Genomic DNA, 14,955 nt, shown 5'->3' on the forward strand with positions numbered 1-14,955 from the left:
CTTCTAGAAGGAAGATCTGGATATTGTGTGTGAGAGGTTCACCACAAGTAAACTGCAGTGCTTTGAGGACTTGGCTAATATTTCTACCTATGGCTTTCGGGGCGAGGTAAGCTGAGCGTGAAATACACGAGTGAAATGTCCACCTGTGATGACATTTCTGCCGTTCATCAGCATGTTCCACAACAGATAAATGAGATAGGATAACGGTACTGAGATTGGGAAACAGCATGATAAAAGGACCTGTTGATTCAAAGAGATTTAAGAGCCTTGTGAACCAGCTCTGCAGTATAGCTCTTACTTGGATTCTGATTGGAGACAGAGATAGTTGAACACAGATTGACAGTATGAAGAAACTACCGTTAATTTTCTTGGTGTAAAAATAGTATCATGGGTTATTTTTGAGACCTTGTTCTTTCAGAAATCTACTGAAATATATGTAGATGAAATTACACACTGTAACAGGAACATATGACACAGGAAATAGATAAAAATATTTTAAAGACTAAAATAGTATCTTATTTTTTATGACAATATGGTGTGGATATTTTTTCATTCACTATGTATATAGACCTAGATAAATTTTAATGGCTATGTACTATTCTATTATGTGTATGTACTGCAGTCTATTCAGATGGTCTCTGTTTGAATGTTTCTGCCCTTTGCCACTTTATCCTGTTTAATGCTGTGGTGAATATTGATGTACATACACTGCGTTTTGTTCAGTTACTTCCTTAGGATCTAGGTCTAGAAATAGCATTTGTTAAGTAAAAGTATGTATACTCTTCAAACAGTTTGTATTACATTACTGTTGCTCCTGAAAAAAGCCACAAGCTTGGTGGCTTCAAACAACATACCTGTCATCTCAGTTTGGAGGTCAGAAGACACGGGTGTCACTTGGTCTCAGTACAAGTGTTGGCAGAGCTGTTCCTGCTGGAGGTGCTGGGGCACCACGGAAGCTATTGAGGAGCAGTTTTTTTGCCAGGAATGAGAATGGAGGTCGAGGAGGGGAATTACTTTTCATTTAGGCCTTTCTGTAGTTTTTCAGTTTTTTATCACGTGCACGTATTACTTTTATTTATTTTTTTAAAAGCAGCCATGACCCAATCACTGTAATTCAGATGAACCAGTGTGGTCTCGAGCAGTCTGGCTCTCAGTGAGCCCCAGGTCGTTGTAGGGAGGGGCACTACCAGGGTACTTACCCTGAGGCCCCCGATTTTAAGCAGGCTTCAGCACACTGGCTTGGCAAGGTCCTGGGGCGGGTCCAAGCCCTCTGGAGCCTTCACCAGCCGCAGGGTATCTTCGGGGTTCTTTCACTGTAATTAAAGAAAGAAATGGACCGAGGGATTTCTGTGTGCCACCCTGGTTCTCGGCACATTGTAAGTATTGACTCTTATTCTGACAACTCTGCGGAGTAAGTTCTCTTATTACCCTGTTTTGCATATAAGGAAACTGACACTGAAAAATTAAGAAGCGTGATGGGCACACAGCTAGGAAGTGGCAGGCTGGGGACTTGAACCCTGTGAGTTCAACTCCAGAGCCTGTGCTGCTCTCTACTGGGTCCAGTGCCAGTACAGAGGCCCCCGAAACAGCAGACCATTTGCCAGTGACACTCCCTCTTCCTAGCATTATATAGTATTGTGGTGCTGTGTATATTCAGTATCCTTCCTTACACTGGTCTCAAAATCATTTACATTTTTAATGATGAAAACTAGTTCCATTTCATACACCAGAGGAATCCAGTCAGGATGCAGGTAATCTGTGAGCCTGAGCCATATTCCTTGTTAATGAGCTGGGCCTGCCTCGGGTCATGTTCACTGTCTCCTGAGATGCCGTCGCACAGACCCCACCGCAGTGCCCGGGCTGGTTTCCCTATGTGATGACACCCTTGCAAAGAGGGGTACAGATTCCAAGGGCTAGGAGACCTATCTCGGTTATAAAGGGGAAGAAAGGTCATTCTTAATTTGTTTTGTTTTGTTGCATAATTTTAAATGTACATTTCTAAACATGTAATTGCTTCCAGAAAACAGTTTTGAAAAAAAGTATGCAATATTATCTATTTGGAGTGACTTTATTATCCATTTTTGAAGGTAAGTTTTAAAATCATTGGGAGACAAATCATCAAGAATATTTAACATGCTTATAACTCCACGTCTAAATAGAATTGCTATTGATACATTGATTCTTTGGTGTGTTTCCCTTTGGACTTTTTACTATATTTTTCCTTGTTTTAATAACTATGCTACAGATTCAATTTGATATCCTCCCTTATTTTTAAAACATGTTTTCAAAGGGAGTGAACGAAGTGCTGATTGTTGCCCTTTGTTAATGGAAGGAGGCAGTTCCCGTTACCAGAGGGAAGAGGAGATGGAGATAACCTCCACCTTAGTGATGTGAGGGGTTGACTGGGCAGTGAGTTTCTTTCATTCCATTTCCTTCTCTCCCTTAGGCTTTGGCCAGCATAAGTCACGTGGCTCATGTTACCATTACAACCAAAACAGCTGATGGAAAGTGCGCGTACAGGTACATTCATCCAGAAATGGGCGTTATGTCTGCATCTCCAAGTAACCCTATCTAAACACCAGTGTTACCTTTTTTGGCCAAGATCTTGGGTAAATTTCCTTGCCTCCCTTTGGGTTAGTTGCTAATCCACACGGATAGGCACTAGGTAATACTCTCATTTCATAGAGTCTTAAAAGATAAGGTGTGACTATTACAAGTGTCCAGCAAGGTGTCTCGTCACTCGGAGACATTCTAAGTGCCTCCAGCTGACTTTGGGACAGTCACCTGAGTGTGCTGTGCTGGCTTGCCTTCGTACCGGGGCCACCAACAGACTGTTATGCTGGCACAGTTTTCAGAGGCTGGTGCACAGCCTGAGAACAGAACAGAAATAGGATTCGAGGAATCCAAATCACATCTTTGTTTTTATGGGCCACTCACTAGTGGGCAGTTCTGCCCATTTCTCAGTCCCTTGAGCAGACGAACGTACGAAGTAGTGGAACGCGGAGCGTTTCAGTGTCCCCAGGACTGGTGCTGGGGGAGTTCGCCTCCTTGTGAATTGTAACCTCCCTGGGTCCTGGGCGGGCCGATACGATTAGAATCCCTTCTCACAAAGTGGGGAGACAGGTCCCGTTTCCTCGCCTCCGGACCATGTCTTGTCCCTGCTCGGGCCTCTAGTGGCTCCCCTTCCAGGGCGGATGAAATCTAGAGGAGTCGTCAGGACAGGCTTGCGCTTCTTGTGTGCTCCCGGTCCACCTCTCAGCATCTTTTCTCCGCCCGCCCCCACCTGTGAGGTTTTCTAAAGCCTCTGTGCTTTTGTTTATATTTTTCTCTTCCTAGATGACCTTCCCCAGCCTCTCCACCTGAAAATTGTTCCTCCCTGGAGCCCAGATGATTTGTCACCCCTTCTGTCACACCGTCACCCACCCCGCCTCTCACATTAGGCTGAATGTTCCCTTCTCTAGATACCTTAGCCCATTGTGCTACTGTTACTTCAAGAGCTTTCTGAGGCCTTTCTTTGTTACCAGGGCCTCTCCTGGCCTGATACATGATAGTCCCTCAAATGATTGCAGAATTACTGAAAAAACTTACTGTCCTCTTAGACACTGGGAAAACTATTCTTTTGTAGCTCAAAACTTAAGAACTAAGGTTCTGGCCAGGTTGCTCAGTTGGTTGGAGCATCATCCTTTACGCCAAAAGGTTGCAGGTTTGATTCCCGGTCCAGGCACATACCTAAGTTGTGGGTTTGGTCCTCGGTAAAGAAGCATACGGGAGGCGACCAATTAGTGTGTGTGTGTGTGTGTGTGTGTGTGTGTGTGTGTGTGTGTGTGTGTCTCTCTCTCCCTCCCCCCTCTCTCCCTTCCCTCCATCTCTGTTCCCCTCCTTCTCCCTCTCAAATCGATAAACATATTCTCGGGTGAGAATTTTTTTTAATTCAAAAACTAAAAAGCAACATTTGCCAGAAGAGCAGGGATAAATGTTGGAATGATTGTGGAGGTGGTGGAAAAGTTAAGAGGGAAACGGTAATTAAGACAACATATAACATGGCTATATTTTAACATATCATTGGTATAAATTTCTTCTTTATCCTTTGGATAAGTATCTATTCTGTTCCTATTGGATATTTATAATCTCCTGTATTTCCTGATTAGAGCGAGTTACTCCGATGGGAAGCTGAAAGCGCCTCCTAAACCGTGTGCAGGCAATCAGGGGACCCAGATCACGGTGAGAACGGGACGCGGGGACGTGGTTGGGAACGGGCTGTGTATAAATACTGAAGTAAAATTGCCCCTGAACTTCCACAGTAGCAGTAAAGTGAATTTCTGCTAGTTAATAGAACCCCCAAGAGATCCTCCTCTACGCAAGAGCGCTGACTACCGGCTTTTGGGGCACGGCAGCCGGTCCATCCCCTCATCTTTTTTAAGGAGCTGGGAGCTTCCTTTTGCGCGGATGGTAGAAATCAGGAGCAGGGTAGTCGGCATGGAGAAGATAGGGGAAGTCAGAGTCCCAGCCTTGCCACTCAGTGGTGGTGCGTCCAGACTCAAGTCGTTAAATGTCCCTTAACCTCCCTTTTCTCATCTGTCAAATGGAATAAAGAAGTGCTGCCCTCCAAGGGTGTTTGGGTGTTTGGGTGTGTCATCAGGAGAAAGTCCTTACGCTGCCGTATTTCTGTGGAGCCACATGTGGCCTCTTCCCTTCCTGTGATCCCACTGAGCATCCCACTGTCGTGCGTCCCCCCTCGCCACCTCCAGCCCCAGCTACAGCGCGTCTTCCTGAAGACGCTAACTCCCCGGGCCTGGTGAGGCAGGCAGGAGGTGGAAATGAATGTGTGCTTCGAAGTTCATGTTCAGAGAATCCAGTACCAGGGGACCACGGTGGGGTTTTCAAGAACCTCAGTGATCTCAGAAATGTAACTATTCTTAGTTTGAAAATGTTTGAATGCCACGTGATAGTATGATTGTAAAGTTATGTTTGCCCCACTAAATTTTGTGCTAGGCTGGGCAAGGCTGTACTTTATCTGTCTTCATAGTCCCAAGACAAAGCAAAGATCCTGGCATAGAGCTGGCCGCCAGTACCTATTTGGGAAATTACTGAATGAATCTGGGAGGCAGGAAAAATATCCCTAATTTCCTCTGTTAAGGCTACGCTCTCCCTTAATCCCTCCCCAGTCAGTGCTTAGAACCGTGCTCTCCGTAACTAGAGTTAGATTCTCTGACTTAACACCCAGCTTTAGGTGGACTGCTTGGATCTTTATTTCCATGTCTGTGAATTTACAAGAAAACTCAATCTTCTTTTCAGGTGGAGGACCTTTTTTACAACATATCCACAAGGAGGAAAGCTTTAAAAAATCCAAGTGAAGAGTACGGGAAAATTTTGGAGGTTGTTGGCAGGTACAGCTCAAACTCTGGGTGTGGGTCTCAGACCCTCACCACAGGGGTGGGCTCTGTGGCTTGTGAGCTGAACACAGTTGCTGAGCTAGAAGTCGGCAGACTGGCCTGCATACTGCCTCTCACCAAGGTTTAGTCACTACTTCTGGCTTTTCTCTCATGTCCCCAGGAGAGAGTGATTGGTGTCTGATCAGTAAGGGTTCTTTAGTGACAAGCAAAACAAACTATAGCTAACTGGAGCCCAAAATAAACTTATTGGAAGTCCAGAGTGACTTCCAAGGGGTGAGAAGGTGGATCGCTACCCCCTGGACAGGAGCCAGGGCAGCTTCAGCGATGCAGCGCAGGGACCCTGTTCAGCTGTTTTCATTCTTTTCTTGACTCCGCTTCAGAGCCTCCTGGGAGAGTGCGTGGGATGGGCGTAGCTTGGGTCCCCCATCCAGTGCCCACGTGCGCACGTCTGTGGGGAGAAGATTGGCAGTCTGTCTAAGGACCTACCAAGTGGAATAGGGAAGAGGGAGTTCCCCATAGGAAGACTGGGGACTCTGAGCGGGAGGTGAAGGGACTCGGGGCAGGTGAAAGCAACGTCATGAGAGACTTAACCTGCTGGTACGGCGGGTTTGAAAAATCAAACATGAATAAAACATTTACCCCTAATGAAGTGGAACAGACTAGACATACGTTTTTTTGCTTTTCCCCGGAATTGTATAAGTTAGTGTCAGAATATTAATTGTCTCCTGGAAATAAAGGAGCTCTAGTGGGCTGTTTTGGTTCCAGGTGTAGTAAGTTGAATTATTAATTGTTACTGAATTAGTGCCTTTTGCTAGACACAACCCTTCTGTTCATGGGGCTCCTGGTGGGAGGAGGAGTAAGGTACGGCCAATGAGGAGGGGCCGGGAGACACTGACCCGGGACCTCGGGTCCGGAAGACGCAGGTGAGGAGCCGGTGTATCCAGGGCTCTGGCAGAGAGTGAAAGAGGGCGGGGGTTGTTAAAGCCAAGTTCTCAAGGTGTCCTTGAGGCAGCACAGACCTCTGGAGTCTGAAAACAGCTGTAAGTGAGGAGGATATTGTACTGAGAGAGAGCCTTGCATCTGGTCATGATCTGTAAATGTAGGGGGGACCCTGTTTTTGTTTGGTTCAGCCACATTTAGCATTGACGTGTCCACAGAGTCTCTGCTGGCTTATTCCCTGTGGGTGAAGTATACTATGTGAAGGTGTTTTCTTTTGTCTCTGTCTTCGTTTACATCACGTTTCTCCACCAGTTAATGAACGGAAAGGGGGCTGTGACGTGTGTGTGCCTTTGGCCGCTCTTTGCTTACTGTTGCATTTTGTTTCTCTCCTTGCCAGATATTCGATACACAATGCAGGTGTTGGCTTCTCAGTTAAAAAAGTAAGTTCTTGATTCATAGAGGATGGTCATGTGCTGTAAAAGAAAAGAGGGTTTTTTACAGTTTGCCTGTCCAGGTAAGGTTACGGTGGTTTGGTCACAACCATGAGACAGTGAGTCGTATCTTCTGTTTATCAGCAAGGTGAGACAGTAGCCGACGTCAGGACGCTGCCCAATGCCACAACCGTGGACAATATTCGCTCCATCTTTGGAAACGCTGTTAGCCGGTATGTATGAGAACTTAACTTTGTAAAAAATCTTAGGCACTTCATCCCATTATTTTGGGTAACATAGCACCTACCTTAACTTTAAAAAATGCAGGTGGTTTGCTTTAATCAAATATGCAGGTGGTATCCATGCTTCAGATTTGTTAATACATTGTTCTGTGTAACCGCCATGTGGGTGCATGTTCTCTCTCAGACGGTCTGGCTATATAAAGCAGTGTGTTCTTTCTAGGCCCCTGTCTTCAGACATTTATATTATAGTAGGATTCTTTCCTCCAGTGCTCCCTCGTTTCCTTGTCTTTCCATTATCATCACTTCAGGGTTTCATTTATTATCACTTAACATTTAAGAATTGCCTCCCATATTGCAGGCTTTGTGCCAGAGTTAAGGGTGTAAAGACGAACACAGTATTTCCTGCCCTTAAAGACGTCCCTCTCTGGTGGCAGGCAGATTTGTCGGTGTCACCAATCTTCCTTGTTGAGGATGGCCTAGGCGGGGTAACTGCTCGTGTTACGGATTCCTCATGGCAGGCCCTCTGCCACCGTTCCCACCACCCCCGTGGCACCGTGCCCGGCACACGTTCTTAGCTAAACCTCAGGACCTTACAAAACCGCACATGCCTATGACGTTGTCTGAGCGGAAACGTACCAACATCCTTCCGTGCGTGTGCTGGGCACGCGCCAGGTGCTGGGAGTCCACGAGTGAGTGAGACAGTCCCTGGCCTCACTTTCTCAGATCATCTTAAAAGCAGCAGCAGTGGGCACAGACCCCAGTTTTCTACTTTGAAGACAAATTATTTATTTTTTGGTAAAACCACATTTCCAACTAGGTAACAGTCCATTTGCTTCTAATTACCTTTTTTCTTACTAATTAAGTGGTAACGAGTTGTTTTAAAATTGTGCTCCCAGAGCTAAGAGAGAGCTCTAGTGTACTTTTTAAGTGAAAGTGTACTTTCTAGTGAAACTTTTAGGAGTGTTTTGACCAAATTTGAAGACTCAGATGAATTGTCACAAAGTTCCTAGGGACCGTAAGCAATTAGAAGTCCCATCTGGAGCAGCAGTTCCCAAAGTGTGTTTCTGGAACATCAGCCTCCCGAGACATTTGGGCAAGAAAGGGTTTGCTGGTTCATTGTGTGTGGGAAACACTGCGCCCTGTGTGCAGGGACTCGGAGCCCACGTTGCAGCTGCTGCACGGAAGCTTCCGCTCCATTCTGCCCGCACTCGGTGGTGCGTGCCCACGGTGTGCCGGGCACTGCGCTGTGTGGTGGAGCCACGTGGGAGGTGATGAAGCAGAAGGGGTACCCGCCCTCAGGACTCATTCTGGTAGCAAAGACCCATGAAGTAACTGCCCATATTTTGCCATGTATAATACGCCCTTCTTTGCCCAGATTTTTAGGGGAAATTAGGATGTGCATTATATATGGGTAGAACTAATTCCTTACCCACATAAATGTTGTTAATTCTTTTGTTTATGCTTTTGCATTTAAAGTGTAACTTGAGAAAGCAATAATGATATCCTTATGCAAAATAATACCCTGGAATATGGTAATCAATTGTGTTTCTAACTATAAATAAATGATTAAGTTAAAAATTAAGACTAAAGATTTTTTTCCCTAAAAATTTGGACTAAAAACATGGGTGCACATTCTACACACGGCAAAATACGATGTGCCATTCATTAGTAACTGCCCGACGCTGCAGAGGAAGGGTAGAAGGCACTGGGGGAGTCTCCTGGGACCAGGATGAGAGAGTCAGAGAGGGTTCTGTGAGCAAGGAGCCCCTGAGATGTGAGGGATAAGAAGGAGTTAGTTAACTAGCTGACAGTGGGAACTGTCCTGCAAAGGGACCGGCACTTGGAAGACACCTCCTCCCCCGCAGGTAGAAATGCATGTGGCTTGTATGAGGACTTCTTTTCACATATTAACCTCACCTCCCCAAAAACACACTCTGGGGAACACCACTCTGGAGCCCCGCTATGGAGCTCCGTTATGGCGCAATAATTTGGTACTGTAAGGGATTCAGCAGAGATGAGTGTCTTGGGAATCTCATCTTTGGGATGTAGTTACTAAGATAAATAAAGCTTCAGCCAAGTAAGGTTTCGGAGCTTGGACATTGTGTCCCAGCAGTTAGTGCAGTGCTTGGCATGTAGCGTAGGTGCTTGGAAACACTGACTGGCTGGGTGAGTGGGCGGACGGACGGACAGACTGATGTGTGGGCCCAGAGGACCTCACCGAACCAAGTCACTGGGGTCTTCATTTGGCAGAATTAATTTCTGGGAAGGAGCCCTGATTTTTCCAGTTCTGATTCTTTATAATACTTGAATTATCCGGCATTTTCAGAAGCCTCAACATTTTTCTTTTCCAACCAGAGAATTGATAGAAGTTGGGTGTGAGGATAAAACGCTAGCCTTCAAAATGAAAGGCTACATATCCAATGCAAACTACTCAGTGAAGAAGTGCATCTTCTTACTCTTCATCAACCGTAAGTGCCAAGGAACCAAGTGGGGAAATCTGTCCACAGGGGATTTTACGGAGCTGTGGAAAAGTTCCTAATCTGCAGGCTTGATTACTCACAGGAACACCTTGTGCTAAAATGTGGTTTGATTAGGAAGCATTTATAATTAATTTCTGGTCTAAGTGTGCTCAGCCTTCTGATATGTGCTCATCGCTGGCTGACTGTTGCCCCCAAGAGGGAGCTCGAGAAAGGACATGGCGGGCTCCTACCTGCAAGCCAGCACCCTCCGTCCCCTGCTGGCATCCGAGCCTTTCCAAGCAGGCCCTGGGCAGGTCTTTGTTCTCTCCTTAGGTCAGGGTCCACTGTTTGAAATTGCACAGCAGGACACAGGGAGAGAGGGCTTTGGGTGTAGGCAGTGTTATTAAAGTGAAGAAATTGAATGCTGAGCTCCTTGAGATTTTTCCTTTTAAAGGAGAATTATTTATAATACAACGCACAGTACTAAAAATCAGGGAGAAAATGAGCTAAATAAATCCGGAATTTCTTAGATTTCTTTGCAGTCCTCATCTCTCTGTTGACATGGTGTCAGCATGATTGCTGCCTGTTGAGCAGATACTGTTGTGCTTTCTGCTGCTTTTCCTTTGATTGTGTATTACACGGTTTTGAGAGACAGTGACAAGGCAATGACAGATCATCTCAAACATGGTCTCACTCAACTGTTTTTCAGTTTCCACCCAGAAGCAAGACACATCTTTCCATTTGTTCATTTCTTACCATTTTAATCTCGTAGGTCCTTTACCTTTGTTGTTCAAAACAATTCATAATTATTTTATCATTTTTGTTTGTTTACTGTTGGAAATGGTATAGTTCCCATTTCCATTATACATATTTGATAGCAGTCAAAGCAATGTAGACACAGTAAGGCGAGAGCCAGTATTTTATGGCCACATTCTGTTAGACTGATCTTTCTCTGCTTTGATGGGAAGGACATAAGCCCAATACATAACAAAGCTTGGTTTGATCAGGGCTCAGAAAATGTTTTTCACTTGCTTTTCCCCAACCACAAGGAATAGTTTGTAGCACGTGTTGGCCACAGAGCAGACAGGCAGCGATCGTTGTAAGTGCCCCCTGAGTAAGCGTCCGTGCCCCTGGCAGGCTGTTTACTGCCAGGCTCTGGTTAACAGGAGCTCATCTGGTCCTGACGCCAAGTTCCCAGGAGCAGAGGGGTCAGGCTCCATGCGTGTCACTCAGCCATCTAAACAGGGTGCAGCTTCACCCAGGTGGCAGGGACACAGAACACTCCTCTGGCACATCTCAAGTTCCGAAACTTCAGCAGAGGGGCTCCAGCTGTGCCTTTGTCCGGGACACACCTGGCCCAGCCCCGTGAGGTCAGGACACGTGTTCTGCAGTACAGTGACGTCATTGATGGGGCAGTGGATGTAGTGAGCCCTCTGAGATAATAGTTTCCTTCCTGATAAAGTCACGGCCCCTCTTCTCACTGGAAACAGAAAGATGTGGTGTGTCATTGGCTACAGGACAACACGTCATCAGCAGGTCATCCGTCTGGGGAGAAAGGAAAGCTGTGTTTTCTGAAAATAGATCTTCTGATTTTAATCTTGCCTCTTTTCAGCTTTTATTGTTTCCACTCCCCCTCTACCCTGCCTCATTTCCTAAATTACCTTCAGCATACAGTCGGGTATTTCTATTGCCAGAAGCGCCTGAAAAACTCATCCTTACCCTTCATTACTCAGTTTGGGTGTCCCACTGCCCCTTCATCTGACCACATGGCACCCACACCTCTCTCGCAGTGCTTGCCACTTGGGGTTGGGATTAGTTTATTCCCCAGCACGTGGTCCCCAGCACATGGCACATGCGATAGGCAGCCATTACGTATTTGCAGGAAGAAAGGTCTGAGCCAATGTCAAACTGCCAACTGCCCAGCAAGGGCGAAGGTAGTCCACGTGGCTGAGTGAGGGGACGGGAAGTGGGGGGAGGCAGAATTTACTGCCCTATCGTGTTCTGCAACTTGGGCGAGGGGCGAGAGCCACGAGCCCTTAGTGAGATGCGGGGAAGTAGCCCCAGGTAAAGGGGGTTTTTTCTTTCTGGGAGTCCGATGTAGGAGTCCCTCCAGGGGTATTCTTCCTGAGGTGACTTAATGGCGTGTATGGCTGTTCACCTGTCACCCACCCATCGGGACAGTTTTTAGCTGGTTCCTTCCCTTTTATTTTTTAGATCGTCTGGTAGAGTCAACTGCCTTAAGAAAAGCCATCGAAACAGTGTATGCAGCCTATTTGCCCAAAAACACACACCCATTCCTGTACCTCAGGTAATGTAGCACCAAACTCCTCACCCAGGGCCCACGAGAAACCCTCTGTCATGCTGTCCTCTTTGAAAGAGACGGGCTTGCTGATGGCCTGGTGGCAGTAAATCTCGTACCCAACTAGTGAAAGGACGTCCTTCTCACAGGTGAAGGGCACAGTTTTCTTTCATTTGCTCGCTCGTGTAGCAGACTGCCACTGAGGGCCACCCGTGTGCCAGGCACTGTGTTGGTAAAACAAAGATGCATCACCAGGCAGACCTTGCAGAGAAACCCCTCCACCTTCTGGGTGCCTCCAGCACCCTCTGCTGACACAGGTTCACGTTGCCAAGCTCCATTATCACAGAGCAGTCGATCCATGAACGACTGGTTTGGAGCTGAGGCCGTAAGTTGATAGTCTGCACACCCAGGAAACGGACTTTTGTATTACATTTTAATGATAGAAAGTTTTCTCACATGTATTCTTGTTTTGATCTTCATACAATACCTAATAATAAGTAGGGGACAGGTCCATGTTTACAAGTGAGCAAACTGACCCAGAGAAATTAGGCGACTTGCCCCGGGTCACATCATGATAAGTTCCGCTAGGAATGATAATAATGGCTGACATGTCATAAGTGTGCCAGTTACATGCAGAGTGCTTTATGTGAATTTAATCTTCACTTTACAAATGAGGAAACTGAGGCAAAGGGAGATGGTGTAACTTGCCTGAAGCTGCCCAGCTTTTACGTACATAGCAGAGTCAGCTTCTGAGCCCAGGTCACTTGGACTTGACCTGAAGTTTTGACCCTTTTGTACAACACTTGGCCTCCCCGAGCCTTTTGCCCACCTCATGCACCACGGACGTGAATTTTTTCCGCATCCTTCACTATCCAAGGTCATTGTTCTCTCTCTGTTTTCCTCCAGTTTAGAAATCAGCCCCCAGAATGTGGATGTCAACGTGCACCCCACAAAGCACGAGGTGCACTTCTTGCACGAGGACAGCATCCTGGAGCGGGTGCAGCAGCACGTTGAGAGCCAGCTCCTGGGCTCCAACTCCTCCAGGATGTACTTCACCCAGGTGAGGGTGCTGTTGCCACCTTAAAATGTGCCCCGTCAAACGTGAGAGCCCACATTTTTGTCTGTTGCTGTAAGACATTCTTTCCGGGTATTTGATAGTTTTAGTAACATTTTTGTCTTTGAACCTGTGAAGGTATTGTCATGTTAAACCTGGGCCTGGCGTCCTGAGCCCTAACTTCTCTTTCTGCCTCCACCTGGGGCCGTGGACTGGGTTCCGAGGAAAATGAGCTGTCTGAAACGGAAGAGGGTGCACTGTCTGTGTGTTTCCCCCAGGAGACGTTCAGGGGGCTGTTCCTACACACACAGGGCAGAGTGGAGGGACCGGGCCCAGGAGGCCAAGGGTCGGAGCACCTGCTGTGTCGGTGCACAGCCAGGGAGAATTGCTGGGGTGGGGGGGCGGCTGACGCAGAGCCGTCCCTGCTCCTGTGTGTTCTCAGACCACCCTCTCTCCCTGCCAGCAGCAGGCCACCCCAGCCCCTGACTTTTGGACCTCGGAGTCACCTTCTGCCTGCTCCCCAGCTTGTGCCTTGCACGCCACTGTCCAGGGCCAGTCAGCACAAGCCCCGGTTTGCAGTGAAGCCATTTGCTGTGGAAATCAGCAACCCTGAGGACCCCTGCAGTTGGTCCCAGTGCTGTCACACCGAGGGCCTCAGCGGCCAGCTGTTTCACTGTTCTGGAACCTCAGATTCCCGGCTGCAAAGTCGTCGTGTAATGGCTGCTTCCTGAAACCCTCCTGAATAGATTACATAGGCAAACACACCTCAGGGGTTTTGAATTGTCCATGAAGAAAAGTTTTCTCTTTTTTTAAAGATTTTATTTATTTAACCTGGCTGGCGTAGCTCAGTGGATTGAGCGCGGGCCTGCGAACCAGAATATCGCGGTTCGATTCCCAGTCAGGGCACATGCCTGGGTTGCAGGCCAGTTCCCAGCAGGGGACGCATGAGAGGCAACCATACATGGATATTTCTCTCCCACTCTTTCTCCTTCCCTTCCCCTCTCTCGAAAAATAAATAAATAAAATATTTTTTTAAAAAAATATTTTATTTATTTAGAGGGAAAGGGAAGGAGAGAAGAAGAGAAATATCAATGTAGTGTTGCCTCTCGTGCATCCCCTGCCGGGAACTGGCCTGCAACCCAGGCATATGCCCTGACTGGGAATCGAACCCCTATACTCTGGTTCGCAGGCCCCGCGCTCAGTCCACTGAGCTATGCCAGCCAGGGCGGAAAAGTTTTTTCTATTTGAGAAAAGTTGCTACCTTAACTTTTTATTACTTGACTCCTTATTATTGAATATTTTTAAACATTCACAAAAGTATAACACATACTCATGTACCCAGCACCCAGCTTCAGGGACCAGAAAGCCTTTGCCATGCAGTTTTCTCTCTCCTGCCCCGCTGTGGGGTGAGGACAGGAGTGTTCTAAAGCACATCCCAGGCATTTGGTTTTTACGTAGTACTCTCTTACGAAATTTAAAGCATTTTTCTTATATCACTTAGGGTCCTTTTTTTTAAAAAAACTCTAATTTTTTTAAGGTTTTTTAAAAAATGATTTTATTTATTTTTATTTTTAGAGAGAGTGGAAGGGAGGGAGAAAGAGGGAGAGAAACATCATTCTGTGGTTGCTTTGCATGCCCTGAGCTGGGGACCTGGCCCACAACCCAGGCATGTGCCCTGACCAGGAATCAAACCCACAACCTTTTAGTTCGAAGGCCAGCACTCAGACCACTGAGCCACACCAGGAAGGGCTCAGTGTTTTTTTTTTTAATTGATATTAAAGAAAAAGGAGGAGGGAAAGAGAGAGACATCAATTTGTTGTTCCATTTATTGATGCATTCATTTGTTGATTCTTATATACGTCCTGACTGGGGATTGAACCCACAACCTTGGCTTTTGGGGACAGTGTTCTAACCAACAGAGCTACCTGTCCAGGTCAGTCCAGTGTCTCTTTTTTAACTAGTAAAGTGAATAGTAATAATGCAACTTAATATCCAAGCCATGTTTAAATGTCCCAATTGTCAAAAAAAGATCCTTTTTTAGTAGCTTTGTTTACATATATATCCAGTTCATTTCCACACATGAAGTTTGGTTGTTATATATTTTAAATCTCTTTTAAGTGTCTTTGAAATTAGGAAAG

The 14,955-nt window shown here is 46.5% G+C and overlaps 1 protein-coding gene across 1 annotated transcript in view; it reads left to right on the top strand.

Annotated features, from left to right (window-relative positions):
- Nucleotides 1-14,955, top strand: part of MLH1 (mutL homolog 1) — a 34,892-nt gene that overhangs the window by 4,120 nt on the left and 15,817 nt on the right. Inside the window, exons 3-11 of the mRNA XM_037148274.2 lie at nucleotides 8-106; nucleotides 2,447-2,520; nucleotides 4,149-4,221; nucleotides 5,296-5,387; nucleotides 6,730-6,772; nucleotides 6,908-6,996; nucleotides 9,361-9,473; nucleotides 11,679-11,772; nucleotides 12,670-12,823. Of these exons, the coding sequence (XP_037004169.2) occupies nucleotides 8-106; nucleotides 2,447-2,520; nucleotides 4,149-4,221; nucleotides 5,296-5,387; nucleotides 6,730-6,772; nucleotides 6,908-6,996; nucleotides 9,361-9,473; nucleotides 11,679-11,772; nucleotides 12,670-12,823 (831 nt within the window). The remainder of the gene's footprint in view (nucleotides 1-7; nucleotides 107-2,446; nucleotides 2,521-4,148; nucleotides 4,222-5,295; nucleotides 5,388-6,729; nucleotides 6,773-6,907; nucleotides 6,997-9,360; nucleotides 9,474-11,678; nucleotides 11,773-12,669; nucleotides 12,824-14,955) is intronic.

The sequence above is a fragment of the Artibeus jamaicensis genome, unplaced genomic scaffold, assembly GCF_021234435.1.
Source record: "Artibeus jamaicensis isolate MK-2021 breed Jamaican fruit bat unplaced genomic scaffold, CSHL_Jam_final contig_519, whole genome shotgun sequence".
Taxonomy (NCBI): domain Eukaryota; kingdom Metazoa; phylum Chordata; class Mammalia; order Chiroptera; family Phyllostomidae; genus Artibeus; species Artibeus jamaicensis.